Source organism: Gorilla gorilla, chromosome 8, assembly GCF_029281585.2.
Source record: "Gorilla gorilla gorilla isolate KB3781 chromosome 8, NHGRI_mGorGor1-v2.1_pri, whole genome shotgun sequence".
In the NCBI taxonomy this organism is placed as follows: domain Eukaryota; kingdom Metazoa; phylum Chordata; class Mammalia; order Primates; family Hominidae; genus Gorilla; species Gorilla gorilla.
The window spans coordinates 114,272,818-114,296,113 of NC_073232.2; the positions used below are offsets into that span (position 1 = coordinate 114,272,818).

At 41.7% G+C, this 23,296-nt stretch overlaps 1 protein-coding gene across 9 annotated transcripts in view; it reads right to left on the reverse strand.

Annotated features, from left to right (window-relative positions):
• The window catches only part of ARMH3 (armadillo like helical domain containing 3), a 211,171-nt gene that overhangs the window by 159,166 nt on the left and 28,709 nt on the right, over window positions 1-23,296 (reverse strand). For 8 of the 9 annotated variants that reach the window (XR_008668997.2, XM_019035495.3, XM_004049989.5 and 5 more), the window contains exons 6-14: window positions 20,908-21,000; window positions 19,428-19,502; window positions 19,225-19,311; window positions 9,696-9,752; window positions 8,560-8,603; window positions 7,449-7,509; window positions 5,688-5,734; window positions 5,085-5,160; window positions 2,245-2,338 (exon numbers count right to left, since the gene is read on the reverse strand). Coding sequence is in view for 8 of the 9 variants with exons in the window: in XM_019035495.3 (XP_018891040.2) it covers window positions 2,245-2,338; window positions 5,085-5,160; window positions 5,688-5,734; window positions 7,449-7,509; window positions 8,560-8,603; window positions 9,696-9,752; window positions 19,225-19,311; window positions 19,428-19,502; window positions 20,908-21,000 (634 nt within the window). In the remaining variant the exon portion in view is untranslated. Of the gene's footprint in view, window positions 1-2,244; window positions 2,339-5,084; window positions 5,161-5,687; window positions 5,735-7,448; window positions 7,510-8,559; window positions 8,604-9,695; window positions 9,753-19,224; window positions 19,312-19,427; window positions 19,503-20,907; window positions 21,001-21,603; window positions 23,047-23,296 lie in introns of those variants that run through there. The other variant, XM_063710438.1, reaches the window with a different exon arrangement.

The window sequence follows — 23,296 nt, forward strand, 5'->3', positions numbered from 1 at the left end:
TCTCTGAAGCATCCAAACCCCAACATCACATGGAACTCATATATATATATTTATATATATATTTATATATATATTTATATATATATTTATATATATATTTATATATATATTTATATATATATTTATATATATATTTATATATATATTTATATATATATTTATATATATATTTATATATATATTTATATATATATTTATATATATATTTTTATATATATTTTTATATATTTATATATATTTATATATATATTTATATATATATTTATATATATTTATATATTTATATATATTTATATATTTTTATATATTTATATATATTTATATATTTTTATATATATATATATATATATATGGCTTTTGATATCCATGGTAACCGGGCAGGCTTCATTCTTAAAGAGAAAGTACTGTATTTCCATTGGGTTATTCTGTGGCCTGAATAAACAGAGACAAGTAGGCAATCCTTACTACTTGCTCCTTCTCAGTAAGATATTTTGGGGCTGGGCATGGTGGCTCATGGGTGTAATCCCAGCACTTTGGGAGTCCGAGGCAGGCGGATCACCTGAGGTCAGGAGTTTGAGACCAGCCTGGCCAATATGGTGAAACCCCATCTCTACTAAAAATACAAAAATTGGCCAGGCGTGGTGGCTCACGCCTGTAATCCCAGCACTTTGAGAGGCCAAGGCAGGCGGATCACGAGGTCAGGAGATCGAGATCATCCTGGCTAACGCTGTGAAACCCCATCTCTACTAAAAATACAATAAATTAGCCGGGCATGGTGGCACACACCTGTAGTCCCAGGGAGGCTGAGGCAGGAGAATCACTTGAACCTGGGAGGTGAAGGTTGCGGTGAGCTGAGATCGCACCCCTGCACTCCAGCCTGGGCGACAGTGCGAGACTCCGTCTCAAAAACAAATAAATAAATAAAAATAAACATACAAAAATTAGCCGGGCATTGTGGTACATGCCTGTAATCTCAGCTACTCAGAAGGCTCAGGCATAAGAATCGCCTGAATCTGGGAGGCAGAGGTTGCAGTGAGCCGAGATCACACTACCACACTCTAGCCTAAATGACAGCGAGACTCTGTCTCAAAAAAAAAAAAAAAAAAAAGATATTTTGGGATTTGGCTTTCAATTCTAAACAGATCCAATTTGCTACCATACATATGACTAACAATGGCGCCTCCCTGTCATAGTTCTGTACTGTTTATACTGCCTGGAAATGTTACTGCCACGGGTGGTATATGAAAACTTAAAGGAGAGAAAGAATAAAGAAGGTCATTTCACGTACAAACAGTGGGGAGGCAAAAAGAAAGTATCAAAGTTGGATTGTCTGTACTTCTTTACCAAAACAAGGTCAATCTTTGAGCTACAACATCAAATATTAACATAGATTGTTTTTAGGTTACAATATTCCACCAAACACACTCAGCCTATAATAGACCTCAAAATTTTTGGCAAAAATTCATAATTTCTTTTCTGTTGCCTTTTTCTTAGGTTCCAGCCATAAGATTTATGAACAGGAAATTTTCACCGTTGTTGTCTTGAGGGAGATAAATCTTACATATCCACCAAACTCCCAATTATAATACACTCAAAGCCTGTCCTTTCCAACTGGGAGTGGCTGATAGACACATAACAGTGAGTGAGTGCCAGGTTCACATTCTCATTCATTTATTCAACAAATATTTATTAAGCAACTACCATGCTGGGCACAATGCTAGGCATATAGTAGTAAACAAAATAGACAAGATCCTGCTTACATGTTTGGGTTCTCAGTCTCTACTCTCACTAATCTTAGGCAAACTGCTTCATTTCTCTGGCCTTAATTCCCTCATTGATCAAATGGTAACATCAGATAACATTACTATTTTACATTGATTTCAGTGCTTTATAATCACAAGGTGACATTTTTCACAAAATATCTCATCTGAGCCTCACAAGGACTCTGAGAGTGTGGCAGGACAGGCATTACTGACCTTGCAGGTCTAGCACTCCATGCCTCTACAACTACTCCCTGAGGAGGAAAAGCTAGAGTTATGTAAGCTTCTTTTACAGAGAAAATCACTGGACTGTCTTTTTCCAAAGTTTTCTTTGGAAATTTAGGAGGCCTGAAGGATAGTACTACAGACAAATTTAGTGGGAAAAATTAACAACTACGTAGGTTCTTTGTTGAACACAGCTATGCTCACTCTGAGAGGTCTAAGATCATATTAACCAAGAAAAACAAAGTGGTGGTGGGCTCACCATCAGAGGAAGGCGGTGTGGTCCCAAGTGGTGTGACTGGTGTTGTAGGAGCAGGACTGACAGGGCTCGTCACCAAGCCCATTTCTGGATGGCTCTGAAAAAGATACACAGATGTGTAAGAAAACAGAAAATCCAGTTCTCCCTGAGTATCAAGTGCCTAATACCAATAAGGACTGGTATTCTGGACCTTATAATTTTTTTTTTTGAGACAGCATCTTGCTATGTTGTCCAAGCTGGTCTCGAAATCCTAGGCTCAAGCACTCTCCTGCCTCAGCCTCCTGAGTACGTAGGACTACAGATGCATGCCATTGTGCCCCTAGTCTCATAATTAGAAAGCTCACTGAGGCTGGGCACAGTGGATCACACCCATAATCCCAGCACTTTGGGAGGCCTGGGCAGATCACAAGGTCAGGAGATCGAGACCATCCTGGCCAACAGGGTGAAACCCCGTCTCTACTAAAATACAAAAAATTAGCCGGGCCTGGTGGTGCATGCCTGCAGTCCCAACTACTCGGAAGGCTGAGGCAGGAGAATCACTTGAACCCAGGAGGTGGAGGTTGCAGTGAGGTGATATTACGCCACTGCACTCCAGCCTGGTGACAGAGCAAGACTCTATCTCAAAAAAAAAAAAACAAAAACAAAAAAAAGAAAAAAAAAGCTGAGAAGGGACTACTTCTGTATTTCGTTCTCATGAGTACTTGATTACGACTGATGCTTGCTAATCTCTAATAAGCTCTGTGTGCTAACTTATCTTAAGCAACTAGGTTCCCATTACATAAGTTTTTCTGTGGCACCACAGACATTTAAAAAAAAAAAAAAAAACTGGGGTCAACAAATATATAGGATTATTCTACAAGAGGGCAGAGAACATTTGCAATCCCATCCGGACCTGGGATCTCATCAGATCAACCTAAAACACATCGATAGGCTGTTCTGATAACCACATAATTGACTAGCAGATGTAGATGAGTCAAGGGGATACCAGGTACTATAAAAAGAGCTATTCAGCCGGGTGCGGTGGCTCACACCAGTAATCCCAGCACTTTTGGGAGGCCGAGGCAGGTGGACCACGAGGTCAGGAGATCAAGACCATCCTGGCTAACACGGTGAAACTCTGTCTCTACTAAAAATAAAAATTAAAAAAAAAATTAGCCAGGTGTGGTGGCAGGCACCTGTAGTCCCAGCTACTCGGGAGGCTGAGGCAGGAGAATGGCGTGAACCCGGGAGGCAGAGCTTGCAGTGAGCAGAGATCGTGCCACTGCACTCCAGCCTGGGTGACAGAGAGAGACTCCATCTCCAAAAAAAAAAAAAAAAAAAGCAAAAGAGCTATTCAGATGGCGGCCTTCCTGTTCCACAACAAACAAAAGTGTGTGTGCCTTCATTGAGAGGCAAAGACATAGTGAGACACCCAGTAGGGACCAAAACAGATGACTCTTCTGTCCCTAACCTTTCTTAGCCATCCCTCCCACATCAGCTCTTGAGAATTAAGCTGAGTGACAGCTGTTTTTAACTTCCCTTTTCTTCCCTAACAGCTTTACCAGCACTTTACCTTCCTCACCTCTTCCTTTAAAATCAGTTATAGGATTTGGAGAGCAGATAAGAAACGAGTGAAAATAATAACTAAAGTCTCTATATTATCAGTCATGAAAACTCTTAAGTGTTCTATGAAGCAGATCTCAAACCAGCATGATGCTTTTTAAGCATGACCTTATTTTTGTGTTAAAATTCAAATCAATAGATTCCATATACATCTACCCTTTGAGAAAAAGCATAAGCAAACTTTCCCTTAAAATAACCCTACATACATATTTTAAACAGTCTGGCTTTAAGATAAAAACACTTTATCAATTTTTTAAAATGGCTTTCATGGACAGCTCTTGAGTTCTTGGTCTACTTTAGTCCTCTTCTATGCCAATTACTGTGGCTATCCCTCAGGCATGTGACCCATCGCTCAGTATTCTGGGGGTATTTTTGTTTGTTTTTTTATTTTGTTTTATTTTGTTATGTTTTGTTTTGTTTTGTTTTGTTTTTGAGACAGAGTCTCGCTCTGTCACCCAGGCTGGAGTGCAATGGCGCGACTTCGGCTCACTGCAAGCTCCGCCTCCCGGGTTCACATCATTCTCCTGCCTCAGCCTCCCAAGTAGCTGGGACTACAGGCATCCGCCACCACGCCCAGCTATTTTTTTTTTATTTTTATTTTTATTTTTATTTTTAGTAGAGACAGGGTTTCACCGTGTTAGCCAGGATGGTCTTGATCTCCTGACCTTGTGATCCGCCCACCTCAGCCTCCCAAAGTGCTAGGATTACAGGCATGAGCCACAGCGCAGGGCCCAGCGCTCAGTATTCTATGACTTCCTTTCAATGTATGTAAACCACGTTATCTGTTAACAGCTAACCTTAACCTGGCCAGGATATTTTTTACTTTTTTCCTCTGGAAATTGGTGAGATAATAAGATGAGTGGCTTGGCCTATTTTATCTCCAGTTGTAATTCCACAGTGGTGTGGAAAGCAGAAAGCCCAATATAAAAATCCACATAGCGGATAATACCAGGGATTTCTAGTAAGCAAAATGAAGTCATGACAATTCATTTGGGTTAACAGGATCAATAAATTGGCCAAAAAAACTAACTTTGCACGTTATTAGACCCATTTCAGCACCAATGGAAACATACATATTTGAGGACAGCAGGAAACAAAGGCAACTGATTCAACTCCTTGTTACTACCACTTACCAATGCAAAGCAGGGTTTAAACAAGTACAGCCAGATAGGCTTTTCAATGGAATTAATCGGTATGAAATTTGGAGAGAAAAAAACACTGGGATTTTTAATGTGACCAACCTGAGCTAATACTGTGATGAAGTTGCGATTTAAATGAACAGCTTCATAAAGTGCCAGAAGAATGGCCTCATTGGTTCTAAAGAAAAAGAGAACAAATTGGAGCGGTTTTTATAGTGGGGGGAGTTAAAACAGTATAACCATGAAGATAAGATTGGATTGCACCCCAGCGCCTCATTATCAATTCCTTTGCATTTCTGAAGTTCCCCTTTACTTGCCATTTGGGCGTATGCAAAAGTGTATAGGCAGGAGTCAGGGCCTTCACTTTAATTCCTTAGGACCAGTTCTCATCTACTTCATTATCTTCCCTCTGTTTTTCCACCTCAACCCAGTTAAGTCCTCAACTGGCTCAGACACCCATCCCTCTTTTGTTTCATTGCAGAGATAGTCTGGCAACAGTTGTTCAGCTTATTGTCGCTCAATACGTATGAAAAGCAGAAATTTCTAAGGGTCCATTAATGTTCAAAACCCATGAAACATTTGAAAATCACCAAAAAAGTATGATTCTGTAAAAGATTAGCAAGAGGTAACACTGCACACTCTCATATCCAGCAGGACAGCCCACACTAAAGTCCAAGTCACTGCACAAGAATGTCAGGCACTTACTGTACTGAGATTTTCTCATGGGCATCTGCTATGAACATGCTGCCCACCTGTGGAAGAAAGGGGGAATTGCAAACTTATAGCAGGAGGATATGAGAGGAGCTTTATGCCTAGGAAGCCTTTTATCAGTGAAGAAAACAAGCTGCTTCCACCTGGGGAGAACTTGGAACTCTGGGCCATAAGTCACACACACCAAAACCAGCCCACTTTGAAAATCTTAAAAGACTCATAAGTAATAAATGAAATAATGAAATAAATGAAATGAGAATCCTACTAAATCATCTTGCCTAGTAAATCATCTTGCCTACTAAATCACCTCGCTTTAAAGAAAAAGCCTAGTACTTTTGTCCAACTCTCCTTTTCAGTGTGTAAGTTTAGTCCCTCTGACAGTTAACCTACACATCTTCATCACTCTGTATCTTTCCTAGAAGTTGCTTATTTGAAGTCAGAAACTAACTTAGGAAAAACTTCACAGGAAGCAGGCTGACTTCAACCAACATAAAGCTATCTTTGGGAACAATATTCAGGTTTCAGACCAAAGCTGTCTATATGAGATCCACTCTCCATTTTTCAGATAACAAAATCTTTAGTTTGTGTCCTAGTCAGAGCAAGTGAATAAGTAAATGGAGTAGGCTGCCTCTAATGTGTATGATATCAGAAGCACTAAGATGCCTACCCTCACTAAAAAATACCTCTTCCACCTCCTTAATTATGCTTGAAACTATACACAAACCTATGCTCCTAGAGCTTCATGTGTTTGGTACAAAACTTTCTGAAAACTTGACTGAAAGGCAGAGATATCTGGGAGCAGTATAATTGTATCTAATTCATTTAATCAAACACCAGTACAAAACTCATACTTCTCTAGCCCCTGAGAGACTTCACTCATTTACATTTTGGAGTTAAAGAGTTTATCAGGCCCCTTCCTGAGAACAGGCTGAGAAGGCAGAAGGAACAATTCGTAAGCAGTGGGGGAAAAAGAATTGCAGAAGTGGAGGAGGAGAGGGGGCAACTACTTCTTGCAACTAACCAAAAAATTGTCTTGCCCTAGAGCTGAATACTTGGATAATAATGCCCAGAAGACAGACTTTCTGAATCTGCCTAGATTCTAGAATCTCCTAGATTCATCTCTTCAAAATCAGTCCCAGATTATCTGGTACCAAATGCCAAGAAACCTTGCCCTGGAGTCTTGCCAGCTGGACCAATAACTTCCCTAAAATTCAGACCTCTAAGCCCAAACCCTAAGCTATTAGAAGAGTGGCACAGATCTACTGCACGATCGCTCAACCCTAGGACCAGCTATGAGGATCAAACAGCCATGGCAGACAGCAAAGGAGCATTCAGGAGAGCACTCAGATCCAAACCCTACTATACCGTGTTCCACAAGGTCAGTGCCTAAATGGAGCCAACTCTTTAGGAAGCAAATTCTGGCTTAATGTGTACCTTTTCTTTAGCCTTTAAAAAATTAATTAATTAATTAATTAATGTGGAAAAACTAAGTACCAGAGAAACCAAAGCTCTCCTTTCCCCATCTCACTTGGTTTTGAATCTCACTAAAGGTACATCAAAAGTGGGGATTCAAAAAAAAAAGAAAGAAACTCACTAAAGGAAATACACTCCCCAAGAAAATCTGCTCTGAGCAGCCTCTCTCTTGTCATCATGCCATCACTTCAAATATCTGAACTTCGGAGCCCGATTTGTCCACCCCTGCAGACCACACTGTTTCTGTTTTTTTTCAGGAGAAAAAAAAAAAGCAGGACTTACCATATTTGTTAAAGCAGAGAAAAAACCACTTTGGTGTTCTTCTTCCTTGTCTTTATACTGCCTAAACAAAAAGAACTAAATTCAACTTTAGGATTGTTTATCAATTATGTCTTTGTCCTTGACATTTGGGGTAATCAGGGCAGAGCACTCTTAAAATTCTCTGACTCCAGAAAACTAAAGCATTATGACAATCAAGCATCATGACAATCCCTGCAAGCTAAGAGTCACCTGTCTGCTCTTGAGGTAGTGTGTACCAAAATGCCTGGCTACTTTGGGAGAGACTTAGACTTAGAAAGCAGGCTACAAAAGTGCCCTAACATATAGCTGATCCAGTTACTTCTCAAACAATCTATTACTTGAAAAGTGTGACAGTAAAATTACTTTAGGGCTACAACACTGAAAATCTTGTTTCTTTTTAAAGGAGGAGGAAGGAAATCAGTAAACTAAACTCTCTGCAGAGATGGGACAGATTTGAAGTTCTGATACCCAATTGTGTGTGAGAAAAGTCTAGAGAGGAGCATGAAAGATCCTGCCTGGCCCTTGCCAGAATTAGGGATACTTCTGGTTTCCATTCACTAATGTCAGATCCTTCCAGCAAAAGGGAAAGCAAGCATCAATGAAGGGAGCCCCCAGGAGAAACAGGGACTCTGGGAAGTTGAGGTTCATTCCCAATAAATAGGAAACATCTGTCAAACTAGGGCTACCTAATATACTTTCTCCTTTTATATATTTTTTAAGATAACAAAAAAGCAGTCTCCACAACCTTTTTTACATGGAAAATACTTGTATGATACACTGGACTGAATGGAAGTGCCCACTTGTGGCTGCAAGACTAGTTAAAAATGCTCTGTAATAAAATACCAAAAGTTGCAAAGGAATGTGCCTAACTGCCTAAAGAGACACTAATCTGGTGGCTACTTTTCCCCTAGTGTTAAAAACAATCCCTGCTAAGGCCATCAAGCAAAGCTAGAGCAAATACATCTGCCAGGGGCTGTACATCTGAATACTCTTAGACTAGGTAAGGGAATTTGACCCAAGAACTCTAACAAAACTCTAACAACCAATTCAAATGAAAATCAGACCCCCTTCCATTCTGGCAAGGTGGACTTACCTGTTGTACTCAGATAAAGCCTGAGCAATTACAAGTCCCATTCCCTAGAAGGGAAAAGATAGCACAGGTGAAATAAGACAGTAGCCTTTGGGAGTTGGTGATGATGCTAGAACAAGGTCAGAAAGAACACTAATTAGCCCAAGAAGTCCTGCCTGAAAGTTGGCGACAAGGACAGAAATTCTGAGAGGCACTGTCAAAGCATCAAAAGGAAGTTCTTTGGGAAGACTTTTCGTATCTAATTATCTTAATGTTCCCAGGTACAATTAAAATGGATTATCAAGCGGTGAAACAGACCAGCCCAGATTGTTGACAATTTCACTGGGATCACTTTCACTTTGAAAGAGAAGATCCAGTTAGAATCTTCAAACAAAAAGCCCTCAAATGTCTCCAAAACAGTCACAGGAAGGTGACAATGAGTCCATGCTAAATGAAGGTGCACATAGATAAGCCGCTTTCTTTAAAGCCACAGGAATGTAAAGGCAAGTAGCATTCAATAAATGTTAAAGTGACTTATCAACTTTCCCCCAGAACCTGTGATGCATAACACAAAGATCAATTAAGGCCACAGCATGAATCACGTGTGCATTTTTTTCATAAAGGAAATTGGAAAGAAGGAATAGGGTACGATGGAAAGGGAATAAAGCAAGACACCTGGTCATCTTCTTCCTCCCTATATTCAGAGATCAGATGTTATTTCCCAAACTTTCAAGGATACATATAGTAGATATAGATCATCCCCCTGTTTCAGTTTCACCAAGTCAGGCTATAAATACTATCTGGCTAGTTCTAAAAGAAGGAATCTCCCATCATTTAGTCATCTAAGCTTTCTTATTCTTGAATGTGTAATTTATTGACATCGTAGGATAATCAACTTCAGCACACTATAACATGAAACATAACCACTTCATCATGATTAGCAAGCAAATGTCCCCTCAAATCTTCCTTCCATGATAATAAGTCAGAAGACAGTAAAACGGTAGCACTGACGCACTAAAAAGAAATATTAATCCCCTCTCCATAACCGGATGAAATTGACAGAATAGCTCTCTGCTCTCTGTTCTAAATGTACTTTCCACTGAAAGTAATACCATTGAATGCAAATAAGTAAGACAATACACAAGGATCCAGATACTCACATTGAGTGTGGCCTCATCATCCACGATAGACAGCTTCACAATATAAGGATTCACAGACTGTTAAATAAGAGAAGAGACTCCAGGTAAGTCTGACCTAGTTAAGAAAGCCCGTTAGCTATCTTTAAAGTGTTAACAAAAATGCTTCCATAAGGCCCTCTCTCTACAGTGATGCTCCTGATACACAGTCCCAATCCATATTGCCTGCTGACTCCTCCCATTTCCAGTTAATTTTTCAGTGTGTCTGGGAATTCATCAAGTGTACACACAAATACACAAACACACCTCAGTTCTGTTCTACCATTAGGCTAAATCAGTGCAGGCCCTATGTCAATCACTTCTACGATCTTTCCCTCTTACTTGCATCTAAAAAGTAAGTGAATGCTCCACAACACTCATTTTGTCCTACCCTACCAATAATTTACTAAGTCCATACAGATAACTGTCTTTTGGGGAACATAAAAGCTTCTTGCCATAAGGCACGTATTTATAAGTTGCTAACTTACATTTTCATCCCAAAGGCTCCCTAACCATTTCACAAACTATATGCAAGGACTGATTCACCCACCCGTAAAGCAAAGCAACCTTGGGGTGGAAAGTGGCAGCTGCTTAACAGCCAGAGAGGTCATTTATGAAGATCTGATACCCAAATAACACTGCAGGGAGAACTGAAAAAAAGGATGTAATTACCCAAACAACAATCTGGTCAGGACATTGGAATTTAATGATTGTCCCATCACTTAGAGCACTGGAAGAGTTCTTGGGTTTTTCCAGACCCAATCTCAGTTGGGCAGCATAAATGGTCATATATTTAAACTCATAAAGCAACTGGATCATCTCCTACAAGGGGGATGAGAACCAATGACCTTTCCTTACACCTATGGGATGTGAGGAAAAATTTCATATAAATCAGGCACCAATTCTAATCCAAGAGAGGCAAGGAACAATAGTTCTCAGACTGGCAGTTTCTACAGCTACCAAAAAAACTCATAACTAAAAAACTTGAAAACCCAACTGAAAGGCTCATTCCCCACACAGACCTATTTAACCAAGCTTCTGAGGGCATCTTTCGCATGTCAACTGGGAACAGAGAAAGAGACAGCTTTGCTTTCTTAACAGCCCAAATGTTTATAAGGTTTAATGCAACACAACTTAAGGGGTAAAACCCACTCCATTTGTTACTTGATCTGACAGAAGGAAGGCTCTCAACACTTCTTCCTATAACCAACAGTCAAATTCTGCTGATTCTACAGACCTCAAGGAAGCTCCCATGCAAGTGGGTCCTTGGAAAAGAAAATCAAGCAAAATCAGCTGACTTAGATATGCTGCCATGATGAGAGTAACACTAGAAAGAGCAGACCACTATTTCTTGGCATAATTTTTGAAGGTTCTAGTCACCCAAAAGTAGACTGTTTAAGGTTTTGGGATTTTTTTTTTTTTTTTGAGACGGAGTTTTGCTCTTGTTGCCCAGGCTGGAGTGCAATGGCATGATCTCAGCTCACCGCAACCTCTGCCTCCCAGGTTCAAGCGATTCTCCTGCCTCAGCCTCCTGAGTAGCTGGGATTACAGGCATGTGCCACCACGCCCAGCTAATTTTGTATTTTTAGTAGAGACAGGGTTTCTCCATGTTGGTCAGGCTGGTCTCAAACTCCTGACCTCAGGTGATCCGCCTGCCTCGGCCTCCCAAAGTGCTGGGAATACAGGCGTGAGCCACTGCACCTAGCCTGTTTTAGGTTTTAATTGGGGTCATCTGATTTCCAAGCAAACGTTTGCATTCTAGTTCTTCTGCTTATTAATTGTGACGAATTAGGCACATAAAGCTAAGTTTCTATTTCCCCATCAGTAAAATGAGGATATAGATTGAGTATCTCATCTATAATGCTTTAGGGCTGGGCACGGTGGCTCATGCCTGTAATCCTAACACTTTGGGAGGCCAAGGTGGGAGGATCACCTGAGCCCAGGAGTTCAAGACCAGCTTGGGCAACATGGCAAAACCCTATCTCTACAAAAAATTTAAAAAGTTAGCCAGGCATAGTGGCACATGCCTGTAGTCCCAGCTACTCGGAAGGATGAAGTGTGAGGATCACTTGAGTCCAGGAGGTCAAGGCTGCAGTGAGCTGTGATCACGTCCTTCCACTCCAGCCTGGGTAACAGAGTGAGACCCTGTCTCAATCAATCAATCAAACAAACATTTGGGATAGAAGTACTTAGGATTTTGGATTTTTTTTTAACATTTTGGAATATGTGCATTACACTTACCTGTTAAGCATCCCTAATCCAAAAATCTGAAATGCTCCAGTGAGCATTTCCTTTGAGTGTCATGTTGGTATTCAAAAAGTTTCAGATTTGGGAGCATTTTGAATTTCAGATTTTCAGATAAGAAATGGTCAACCTGTATTTTTTCTCCTGGGGTTGCTATAAGGCTTAAATGAAGTAAGACACATCAAATCCTTAGCACAATACCTGGTACATGCTAAAGGCTTAATAATTGGTACAGGTAGCTGCGTGTTTTCCTCTTTTACATTATTATCACATTCAAAGGAAAGCTCTTTAGGAAAAAGGGCAGTGTGGGGAGAAAAGGAACAACTTAATTAGACATAACAAACAATGTGTTAATTTCTGAGAAATGTCATGCTCTAGGAAACAGTTGGGATCTGAGTCACTTCATCTCAGGAGACTTGGCCAGCCTAGAAAGCCAGGATCTTATGTTGCGAAAATTTCTATTTTACCAGAGGCCGATTATTTAAACTATACTACTGTTGTACTGGTCACTTTTTAAAACTGGAGGAAATCTACTTTTCATCCACAAGACAGAATTACAAAATCTGTGAGTCTTCACAGTATCACTCTACCAGGGTCCTGCCTTTATTTGATTGCAGGTACACTTAACGTTTTCCATTGCTCTTCCCTAGACTTTTTTGGGGGCTCTTTTGTCTTTTTGGATGAAATGATTAAAATGGAACACATTACTTGAAGTGAGGAAGAACTACACATTTACTACATGGTATCTTTTCTATCACTTCTATTGCTTAAGTCCAACAACTTCTTCACTTTCTCTGTGCTTAGTTGGGTACCCAACCTCTCTGTGCCTCGGTACCTTTCTGGAAAGGTTACAACTTACCCCATTGGTCATGAGATTGATTGTACTGGTGGCTAGAATGCTATTCTCCCCAGCACACTGTCTCATGCTACTTTGCACAGAATTTCACCAGCTTTGGTTTTGCTGTGTTCATCTGGAATTCTTCACATTCTTGTCAAAAACCTTCCTACTCCATGATCACCAGGCTTCCTTAATGGTTTCTGGTGAATGATTTATATCAAAAGCTGCAAAGCCCAGATAAATTAGGCCCATCAGCTCGCCCTTGCCCACTACATTAATTCTTCTGGGGGCTTCTGAAAGACTAGAGATGCATACTTCATTCCAGAAATATGATTCTCTCCAGTTCCTTGGCCATGTCCAATATTTCAGACTGACATTTCAGAGAGCCCTACTGAGCTGAGCCAGGATTCAGATCACAATCAGTGAAGCCAAGCCATTGCCTCAGAGTGGACTGCATCCAGTAGAATGTTCCAAAAATATTCATTACTGATGATAGTGTGTTCCTATCACATATAACCCTCACCTCTCTTTAACTATCCTCAGCATTTTTCCACAGCTATTTTTCTTGCTGTTGTAATGAGGCCCCAGAGGCTATTACACATGACAGAGATCAAGATGGCTACCATGCCAGCCCCTCCAGATCATCAGTAAAATAGGTGTTGGGAATAAATTTCATATTTATTAGGAGCTCTACCCACCATTCATCAGTTCCTCCAAGACAATGAAAACAATCAGATCCTGGAATTTATAACACATTCACATTGCTCTGCATATTCTAGTCCCTCTTTAAGTATTCCTTTCTCACGGCCTCCCCTTCTTCCATATCTCTTCTTATAAGAATAAGCTCCAGATTTTGTGTTACCCATCACTTTCAACCCGGCCAAATAAAGCCTAACTAGGAATCATATCAAAAATCACTAGGTGAAGATCCAGAAGCTCAAAAAAGAAAATTCTCTCTCCAGCTGGCCCAGTTCTCACAGTACTGCTATTTATTAAGTGAAGAAAGTCAGGTTGCCTCAGTGCAGCTCCTGACTTTTGGGTTCAGTAATGTACTCCTAGTTACCAGGACTCAGTGCCAAATGCTTCCTACTCCTCAAAAGCAATCTCCAGTGAAGCCCCCGGTCTTCCTTGAGTGGTCCCCTTCCTTTTCTGTGTATTCTGCCTTTTGAAGGGAATCAAATATATGTGCCAACCCAAGTATAAATCTCTGGGTTCTGCTCTTCATCTCAAAAACCTATAAATCTGCACCTTGATTAATTCAGGGGCAAAAAGAACTCCAGAACTCATATGAATAAGGCACTGTCTTCAATTTTTCATTAAAATCAGAAGGAGTTTCTAGGCCAACAGCGATACTTACATAAGCAGATTGCATAAGAAGATGTGATACACAGTGATGTGCTGCATAAGGACATTTTGGTCCATAATGGACTGCATATACTATGGTGGTCCCAGGAGATTATAATGGAACTGAAAAATCCCTATAACCTAGTGACACTTTAGCCATTATAACATAGTGCAACGCATTCATTACTCACATATTTGTGGTGATAATGGTGTAAAGAAACCTACTGTGCTGCCAGTCATATAAAAGTGTAGCACATACAATTATCAGCCGGGCACGGTGGCTCACTCCTGTAATCCCAGCACTTTGGGAGGCTGAAGTGGGCAGATCACTTGAGGTCAGGAGTTTGAGACCAGCCTAAATAATATGGTGAACTCCATCTCTATCAAAAATACAAAAAAATTAGCTGGGCATGGTGGCGCATGCCTGTGGTCCCAGCTGCTCGGGAGGCTGAGGCAGGAGGATCATTAGAGCCCGGGAAACAGAGGTTGCAGTGAGCCAAGATCATGCCATTGCACTCCATCCTGAGCAACAGAGTGAGACTCCGTCTCAAAAAAAAAAGTATAACACATACAATCATGTATAGTACCTACTACTTGATAATGACAATAAACGACTATGTTACTGGTTTATGTATTTACTATACTATACTTTTTTTTTTTGAGATGGAATTTTGCTCTTTCACTCAGGCTGGAGTGTAGTGGTGCGATCTCAGCTCACTGCAACCTCCACCTCCTGGGTTCAAGCAACTCTCGTGCATCAGCCTCCCAAGTAGTTGGGATTACAGGTGCACACCACCATGCCCAGCTAATTTTTGTATTTTTAGTAGAGATCGGGTTTTGCCATGTTGGCCAGGCTGGTCTCAAACTCCTGACCTCATGTGATCCACCCACCTCAGCCTCCCAAAGTGCTGGGATTACAGGCATAAGCCACCACACCCAGCCTATACTATATTTTTTATTGTTATTTTCTAGTGTACTCCTTCTACTTATTTAAAAAAAAAAAGTTAACTGTAAAACAGCTGAAGGCGGGTCCTTGAGCAGGTATTCCAGAGGAAGACATTATTATCATAGGAGGTAACAGCTTCATGTGCATTATTTCCCAAAAGATCTTCCAAATGCGGAGGTGAAAGACAGTGATATTGATCATCTGGACCCTGTATAGGCCTATGCTAATTTGTGTGTGTGTGTCTCAGTTTTTAACTAAAAAGTTTTAAAAATTGTTTAACTAAAAAAAGCTGGGCCGGGCGCGGTGGCTCACGCCTCTAATCCCAGCACTTTGGGAGGCCGAGGCGGGCGGATCACAAGATCAGGAGATCGAGACCATGCTGGCTAACATGGTGAAACCCTGTCTCTACTAAAAATACAAAAAAATTAGCCGGGCGTGGTGGCGGGCGCTTGTAATCCCAGCTACTCCAGAGGCTGAGGCAGGAGAATGGCATGAACCCAGGAGGCAGAGCTTGCAGTGAGCCGAGATCACGCCACTGCACTCCAGCCTGGGAGAGAGAGTGAGACTCTGTCTCAAAAAAAAAAAAAAAAAGCTTATAGAATAAAGATATATTCTTTTTATTCTTTAGGAGGCCGAGGCAGGTGGATCACGTGAGGTCAGGAGTTTGAGACCAGCCTGGTCTCAAACATGTCAAACATGTCATCTCAAACATCACAAAATATAGTACAATGTGTTTGTTTCAAGCTAAATGTTATTACAAAAGAGTTAAAAAGCTTTAAAAAATGTTTAAAGTTTATAAAGTAAAACAGTTACAGTAAGTTAATTTACTATTGAAGAAAGAAAAAATTTAATAAATTTAAGGTAGCCTAAGTATACAATGTTTATCAAGTTGATAGTTGGCCAGGCACGGTAGCTCACACCTGTAATCCCAGAACTTTGGGAGGCCAAGGCAGGCAGATCACTTGAGGTCAGTTCAAGACCAGCCTGGCCAACATGGTAAAACCCTGTCTCTACTAAAAATACAAAAATTAGCCGAGCACGGCCGGGCGTGGTGGCTCACACCTATAATCCAAGCACTTTGGGAGGCCGAGGCGGGTGGATCACGAGGTCAGGAGATCGAGACCATCCTGGCCATCCTAGCTAACATGGTGAAACCCCGTCTCTACTAAAAATACAAAAAAATTAGCCGGGCGTGGTGGCAGGCGCCTGTAGTCCCAGCTACTTGGGAGGCTGAGGCAGGAGAATGGCGTGAACCCAGGAGGCGGAGCTTGCAGTGACCCGAGATCACACAACTGCACTCCAGCCTGGGCGACAGAGTGAGACTCCATCTCAGAAAAAAAAAAAAAAAAAAAGAAAAATTAGCCGAGTATTGTGGCAGGTGCCTGTAATCCCAGCTACTCAGGAGGCTAAGGCAGGACAATCACTTGAATCTGGGAGGCAGAGATTGCAGTGAGATCGCACCACTGCACTACGGCCTGGGCAACAGACTAAGACTCTGTCTCAAAAAAAAAAAAAAAAAAAAGTCTATAGTAGTATACAGTAATGTCCTAGGCCTTCACATTCACTCACCACTCACTCAGACTCACCCAGAGCAATTTCCAGTCCTGCAAGCTCCATTCATAGTAAGTGCCCTGTTCAGGTGTATGATTTTTTTACAGTTTTTTTCATGTTTCATGAAGATCAACAACTATTTTATATCTTTTATACCATACCTTTTCTAGGTTTAGGTTTTGTGTGTGCGTTTGTTTTTGAGACAGGATCTGGCTTTGTCACCCAGGCTGGAGTGCAGGGGCGTGACATCAGCTCACTCTAACCTCCACCTCCTGGGCTCAAGCCTCCCTCCCACCTCAGCCTCCTGAGCAGCTGAGACTTCAGGCATGTACCACCATGCTGGGCTAATTTTTGTATTTTTAAAAATATAGATGGAGTTTTGCCATGTTGGCCAGGCTGGTCTCGAACTCCTGGGCTCAAGCAATCCACTAGCCTTAGCCTCCCAAAGTGCTGAGATTACAGGTGTAAGCTACCGTCCCCAGCCTTAGATTTTTTTTTTTTTAAAAAGACAGGGTCTCACTATGTCACCCAGACTGGAGTGCAGTGGTGTAATCATGGCTCACTGTAGCCTCAAACTCCCGGGCTCAAGCAATCCTCCTGCTTCAGCCTCTCAAGTAGCTGAGACTACAGATGCATATCACCACAACCAGCTAATTTTTTTTTTTTTTTTTTGAGACGGAGTCTTGCTCTGTCACCCAGGCTGGAGTGCAGTGGCGCAATCTCCGCTCACTGCAAGCTCCACCTCCTGGGTTCACACCATTCTTCTGCTTCAGCCTCCCGAGTAGCTGGGACTACAGGCGCCTGCCACTACGCCCGGCTAATTTTTGTATTTTTAGTAGAGACAGGGTTTCACTGTGTTAGCCAGGATGGTCTCGATCTCCCAACCTCGTGATCAACCCACCTCAGCCTCCCAAAGTGCTGGGATTACAGGCATAAGCCATCGCGCCCGGCCAACCAGCTAATTTTTAAATTTTTTTTTGTAGAGACTGTCTTACTATTTGAGTAAGACTGGTCTCAAATTCCTGGCCTCAAGCGATCCTCCCACCTCAGCCTCCCAAAGCACTAGGATTACAGGTGTGAATCACCATGCCCAGCCTAGATATGCTTAAATACATAAATAATTACTATTGTGTTATAATTGCCTACAGTATTCAATATAGTCATACACTGTCCAGGTTTGCAGCCTAGGAGAAATAGGCTATATCATGCAGCCTAGGTATGTAGTAGGCTATACCATCTAAATTTGTATAAAGACACTCTCTCATGTTCACGACAACAAAACTGCCTAATGACACATTTCTCAGAATGTATCCTTGTTAAGTGACACATGACCACAAAAAAATCAAATCTTTCTAAACAGATGAACTAGGTCAGTGGTTCTCAATCCTGGGCTAATCATCATACTCAATAGGGGAACTTAAAAAAAAAACAACTAAAAAATACAAAAAATTAGCCGGGCGTGGTGGTGGGCACCTGTAGTCCCAGCTACTGGGGAGGCTGAGGCAAGAGAATGGCGTGAACCCAGGAGGCGGAGCTTGCAGTGAGCCAAGATTGCACCACTGCACTCCAGCCTGGGCGACAGAGCAAGACTCCGTCTTAAAAAAAAAAAAAAAAAAAAAAATTCCCAGGTTCCTGTTTCCCCCACCCCCAAAAGACTGATTTACTGTGTCCAGGATAAGATCCAGAATTTTTTCTTTTTTTCTTTTTTTCTGAGATGGAGTCTCACTCTGTCGCCCAGGCTGGAGTGCGGTGGTGCAATCTGGGCTCACTGCAAACTCCGCCTCCCGGGTTCATGCCATTCTCCTGCCTCAGCCTCCCGAGTAGCTGGGACCACAGGCGCACACTGCCACACCCAGCTAATTTTTTGTATTTTTAGTAAAGACGGGGTTTCACCGTGTTAGCCAGGATGGTCTCGATCTCCTGACCTCGTGATCCACCCACCTCGGCCTGCCAAAGTGCTGGGATTCAGGCATGAGCCACCGTGCCCGGCCGAAATTTTTTCTTTTTAAAAAGTTCTAGGCCAGGTGTGGTGGCTCACGCCTGTAATCCCAGCACTTTGGGAGGCCAAGGTGGGCAGATCACCTGACGTTGGGAGTTTGAGACCAGACTGACCAACATGGAGAAACCTATCTCTACTAAAAATACAAAATTAGCAGGGCATGATGCCGCATGCCTGTAATCCCAACTACTTGGGAGGCTGAGGCAGGAGAATTGCTTGAACCCGGGAGGCGGAGGTTACGGTGAGCCAAGATTGTGCCATTGCACTCCAGCCTGGGCAACAAGAGCGAAATTCCGTCTCAAAAAAAAAAAAAAAAAAAGTTCTTAGGTGATTCTAATAAGCTGGGTATGGGAATCACTACATTAGGGCATACTTACTCACTTCATTAGAAGTTGCATCACAGGATTCCTTTAAACAACTAGATCCTCTGCCCCATGCATTTAATATAGGATTTTTAGAATCTGGATTATCAAAATTAATCAATATACCATTTACCAAGAACGTCTTCTACATTAAGCAAAGTCCTTTAGGAGGGGCCACATTTAAGAAGATTATAGGCAGATAACAACTGTCCACTAAGGAGCCCAGTTACCTCATATTTTCTATAGTTCACCAGCAAAGCCAAGAGGACGACAGCATCATACCCATGCTCCCTACGACTTGGGGGATGGGAAAGTATCTGTAACAAGAACCAAAAATGCATGAGACTGCTAACTCCTGGTTCCTGAGAACACAGAGAAAATTTGAAGAGGTGGTTTACCCCAAAGAGAGGAGGTAACAAGGGAATTGACCTACCTGTAAAATTGCTTCAAATATGCTGTTGATCATTACATACTCGAGAATAGTGTTCTGGCTGATGTTATCTGTCACCTGAATGTAATAAAAGGCTTTTTAAAGTCTGTTCTGAGGTATTCTGATATCTTGTGTAATCTCCTCCCCTAACATCTAAGAGAAACAAAAATATTAAAATATTTCTACTAGATAACTTAGCTGACCTTTCACAAGTGCCCCTTAAGTCATGAGAGTCTGAATAGACAACATAAGGGTAGGAAATCAGCAAGTTAAAACTTCCTAAGTCTTTGAACTCCTCATTGTTTCTCTCATATCCTCACACATGCATTCGCTTAACAGTTTCTTGGGTTTCATTCCTCAAGTGCACAGGAAGAGGTTTATGAATGCAGAAGTCTTCAAGAGGTGGCAGGGAAAGGGACCCTCCTAAAGTAAATAATCAACACCCCACCCTCCTTCCACTAGAAATACAGGCAGCCTACAGTTATAAAATCAAAACTACCTGAGCGCAGTGGCTCACGCCTGTAATCCCAGCACTTAGGGAGGCTGAAGTGGGTGGATCACGAGGTCAGGAGTTCAAGACCATCCTGGCCAACATGGTGAAACCCCATCTCTACTAAAAATACAAAAATTAGCCAGGCGTGGTTGTACATGCCTGTAATCCCAGCTACTCGGGAGGCTGAGGCAGGAGAACTGTTCAAACCCGGGAGATGGAGGTTGCAGTGAGCCGGGATCATGCCATTGCACTCTCCAGCCTAGGCGACAGAGCAAGACTCCACCTTGAAAAATAAATAAATAAAAGCCAAAACAAATAAAAATACTCAGAATCCTCCGGGCGCGGTGGCTCACACCTGTAATCCCAGCACTTTGGGAGGCCAAGGCAGGCGGATCACCTAAGGTCAGGAGTTCAAGCGGGTGGATCACCTAAGGTCAGGAGTTCAAGATCAGGCTGGCCAACATGGCGAAACCCCATCTCTACTAAAAATACAAAAAAAAAAAATTATCTGGGCATGGTGGCACATGCCTGTAATCCCAGCTAGTTGGGAGGCTGAGGCAGGAGAATTGTTTGAACCCAGGAGGCAGACGTTGCAGTGAGCCGAGATCACGCCATTGCACTCCAGCCTGGGCGACGGAGCAAGACTCTGTCTCAAAAAAAAAAAAAAAAATTACTCAGAATCACAAAAACTATTTCCAAATGAGACCTGATGAGGACAAGTCTGACAACCCAGAAGACACTTGTTCTCCTGAAGTGAAACTTCTAAAGTAAAATATCACATAGCCTGCAGACTAAAAATGCCAGTAATTGCTCCAAAGAGGAAGCAAAAGACCATGCAGCTAACTTCCTATACATCCAGACACGAGGGAGTGATGTAATACCCTCATTGAGAATATTTCTTCTCTTTTTCCTTCTATCTTTGGGCTCAAGTATTCAAACAGGATTGCCCCTCCTGTCAATTAATACCCTTGACAAACATAGGTCACTTACGGTCACTAAGCAAAGGAGAAGTTTCAGACATAAACTCTTCAGACTTTCAGAACCTTCTGCACAAAGCAATGAATCCAAACTCTCCATCAAGTTCTGAGAAAGAGAACCAATAAGCATTAAACCATACCAGATAACACCCCACCTTTGTCTAACTCTGGGTTATGTTATACAGGGTAATGTGAATAACACACAATAAAGCAACAATATCCTTTCCTTAGGCCCAGAACTTACAAGAATAAATAAAGAAAAGGAGGACCTTTTTCTCAGGCTGGGGTTGCTAAGAAAGAAAAATAGGAAGACTTCAAAATCTAGCTATATTGAGAAAAATGCTTTAGAACAGTTGCACAAGAGAGTAAAGAATTCACTGTTCTACCAAATTAATGAATGTTTGCAGTCTGTCATCCCCATACAAACGTTTAGATTACAAGGAAGCAAATAAAAAAAGGGAAACCTAATGGTTAAATAATTGTATATAAGTTTCTTTTCTTTTCTTTTTTTTTGAGACAGAGTCTCACTCTGTCTGTCAGTCAGGCTGGAAAGCAGGGCATGTTCATAGCACACTGCAACCTCAAACTGCTGGGATCAAGTCATCCTCCCACCTCAGCCTCCTGAATAGCTAGGACCACAGATGTGTGCCACCACACCCAGGTTTTTTTTTTTTTTTTTTTCTTTTTCTTTATAGAGACAAGGTCTCACCATGTTGCCCAGGGTGGTCTCGAACTCCTGGGCTCAAGTGATCCTCAGCCTCCCAAAGGGTTGGCACTGCAGGTGTGAAACACTATGCCTGGCAAGTTTCATTATTTGGTAAAGAAAGCATAACACTTGATTCAGGCACACTGAATAAATGAAAAAGAAACAGTATCATTACAGGCTATCACTAGCCATATAAACTATCCAACTAAGCTAACTTGTGTCCATCCTGGTCTCCGCTTGGCAATGTAATTGGAATTTATCACTGCACTAAAAGCCAGCTGACAAACCCAAACTAATCAAAAGCTGAAACCCTTGTATACTACAATAAAGGGAAGATGAAAAGAAATATTCTACATTAAATGAGGAAGGAGAATAGATGGAGAATAAGGATTTAAGCATGCTGGAAGGCCAAGGTAAGCTGCTTCAGTTCAATTCAATAAATATGTGAGCATCTACTCTGTGCTGAATATTGTGCTTTAAAAGAATATATGAAAAAACTCAGACCATGACCCTTGCTCTCAAGGTGCTTTTAGTCTAATGGGAGAGAAAAACAAGCCAACAGTTTCAATTCAGTGGTTACTATGATGGAAATATACACAGAGGAATGGAATTTGCTCTAAAGTCACCTATTCCAAGACCCCTCAGGAGTGAGTTATATTTTGAAAATTCAATAGGAATTGGGGAGGAAAGGAATTCCAGACAGGTATTAGCATCATCAAAGACACATAAGGAAAGAAATGGCCCTGGTGTGGGGTTGGAATAAAAGTAGTTTGTTTTTAAGGGAGTATAAAGAATGAGGCACAGTGGTGAGATATAAGCCTGGGGAAGTAAATATGGTGCAGATTTTGAAAGTTTTATAAGTCTAACTAGGGAGTTTGGTCTTTATCCTGTTAGTGACAGGAGACTAATGAAGGATTTTAAGCAGGAAAGATGTACACACTAGCGTAAGATATACACACTAATGCCACACAGTTGTGGTGTCAGTGTGGATGACGGATTTAAAGATGGTAAGCTTGTAAGCATGGAGACTAATGAGGACTTCAATTTCCTGAGACAGTTGCCATGTCTTATTTGCCTCTTGTATCCTCAGTGCCTACCACAGTACCTGGCATATAGGGGCCCAACAAATATTTGTCAAAAGAATGAATGGGCTGGGCGCAGTGGCTCACGCCTGTAATCCCAGTACTTTGGGAGGCCAAGGCAGGCAGATCACCTGAGGTTAGGAGTTCGAGACCAGCCTGGCCAACAGGGTGAAACCCTGTCTCTACTACAAATACAAAAATTAGCTGAGTGTGGTGGCGCATGCCTGTAATCCCAGCTACTCAGGTGGCTGAGGCAGGAGAATCGCTTGAACCCAGGACAGGGAGGTTGCAGTGAGCCGAGATTGCACCACTGGACTCCAGCCTAGGTGACAGAGTGAGATTCCGTCTCAAAAAAAAAAAAAAAAAAAGAATGAATTAAGACATCATGTAATAGTTCTGGTGAGAGATAGCATAATAGAGATGGTGGGAACAGAAGAAGACAAGTATGAGGAATATGAACTGAGGTAAAATTAGCTGAACTTGGTGATCATCTGGAGATAAAAGATGAGAAGTCCCCTCATCACAGCGTGGGGCCTGTGAAGACAGCTGCTCCCATTCTGAAAGAGAATGAATGAGGAAGAAGAGATGCAGGAGAAACAGTGAGCTCCATTCTG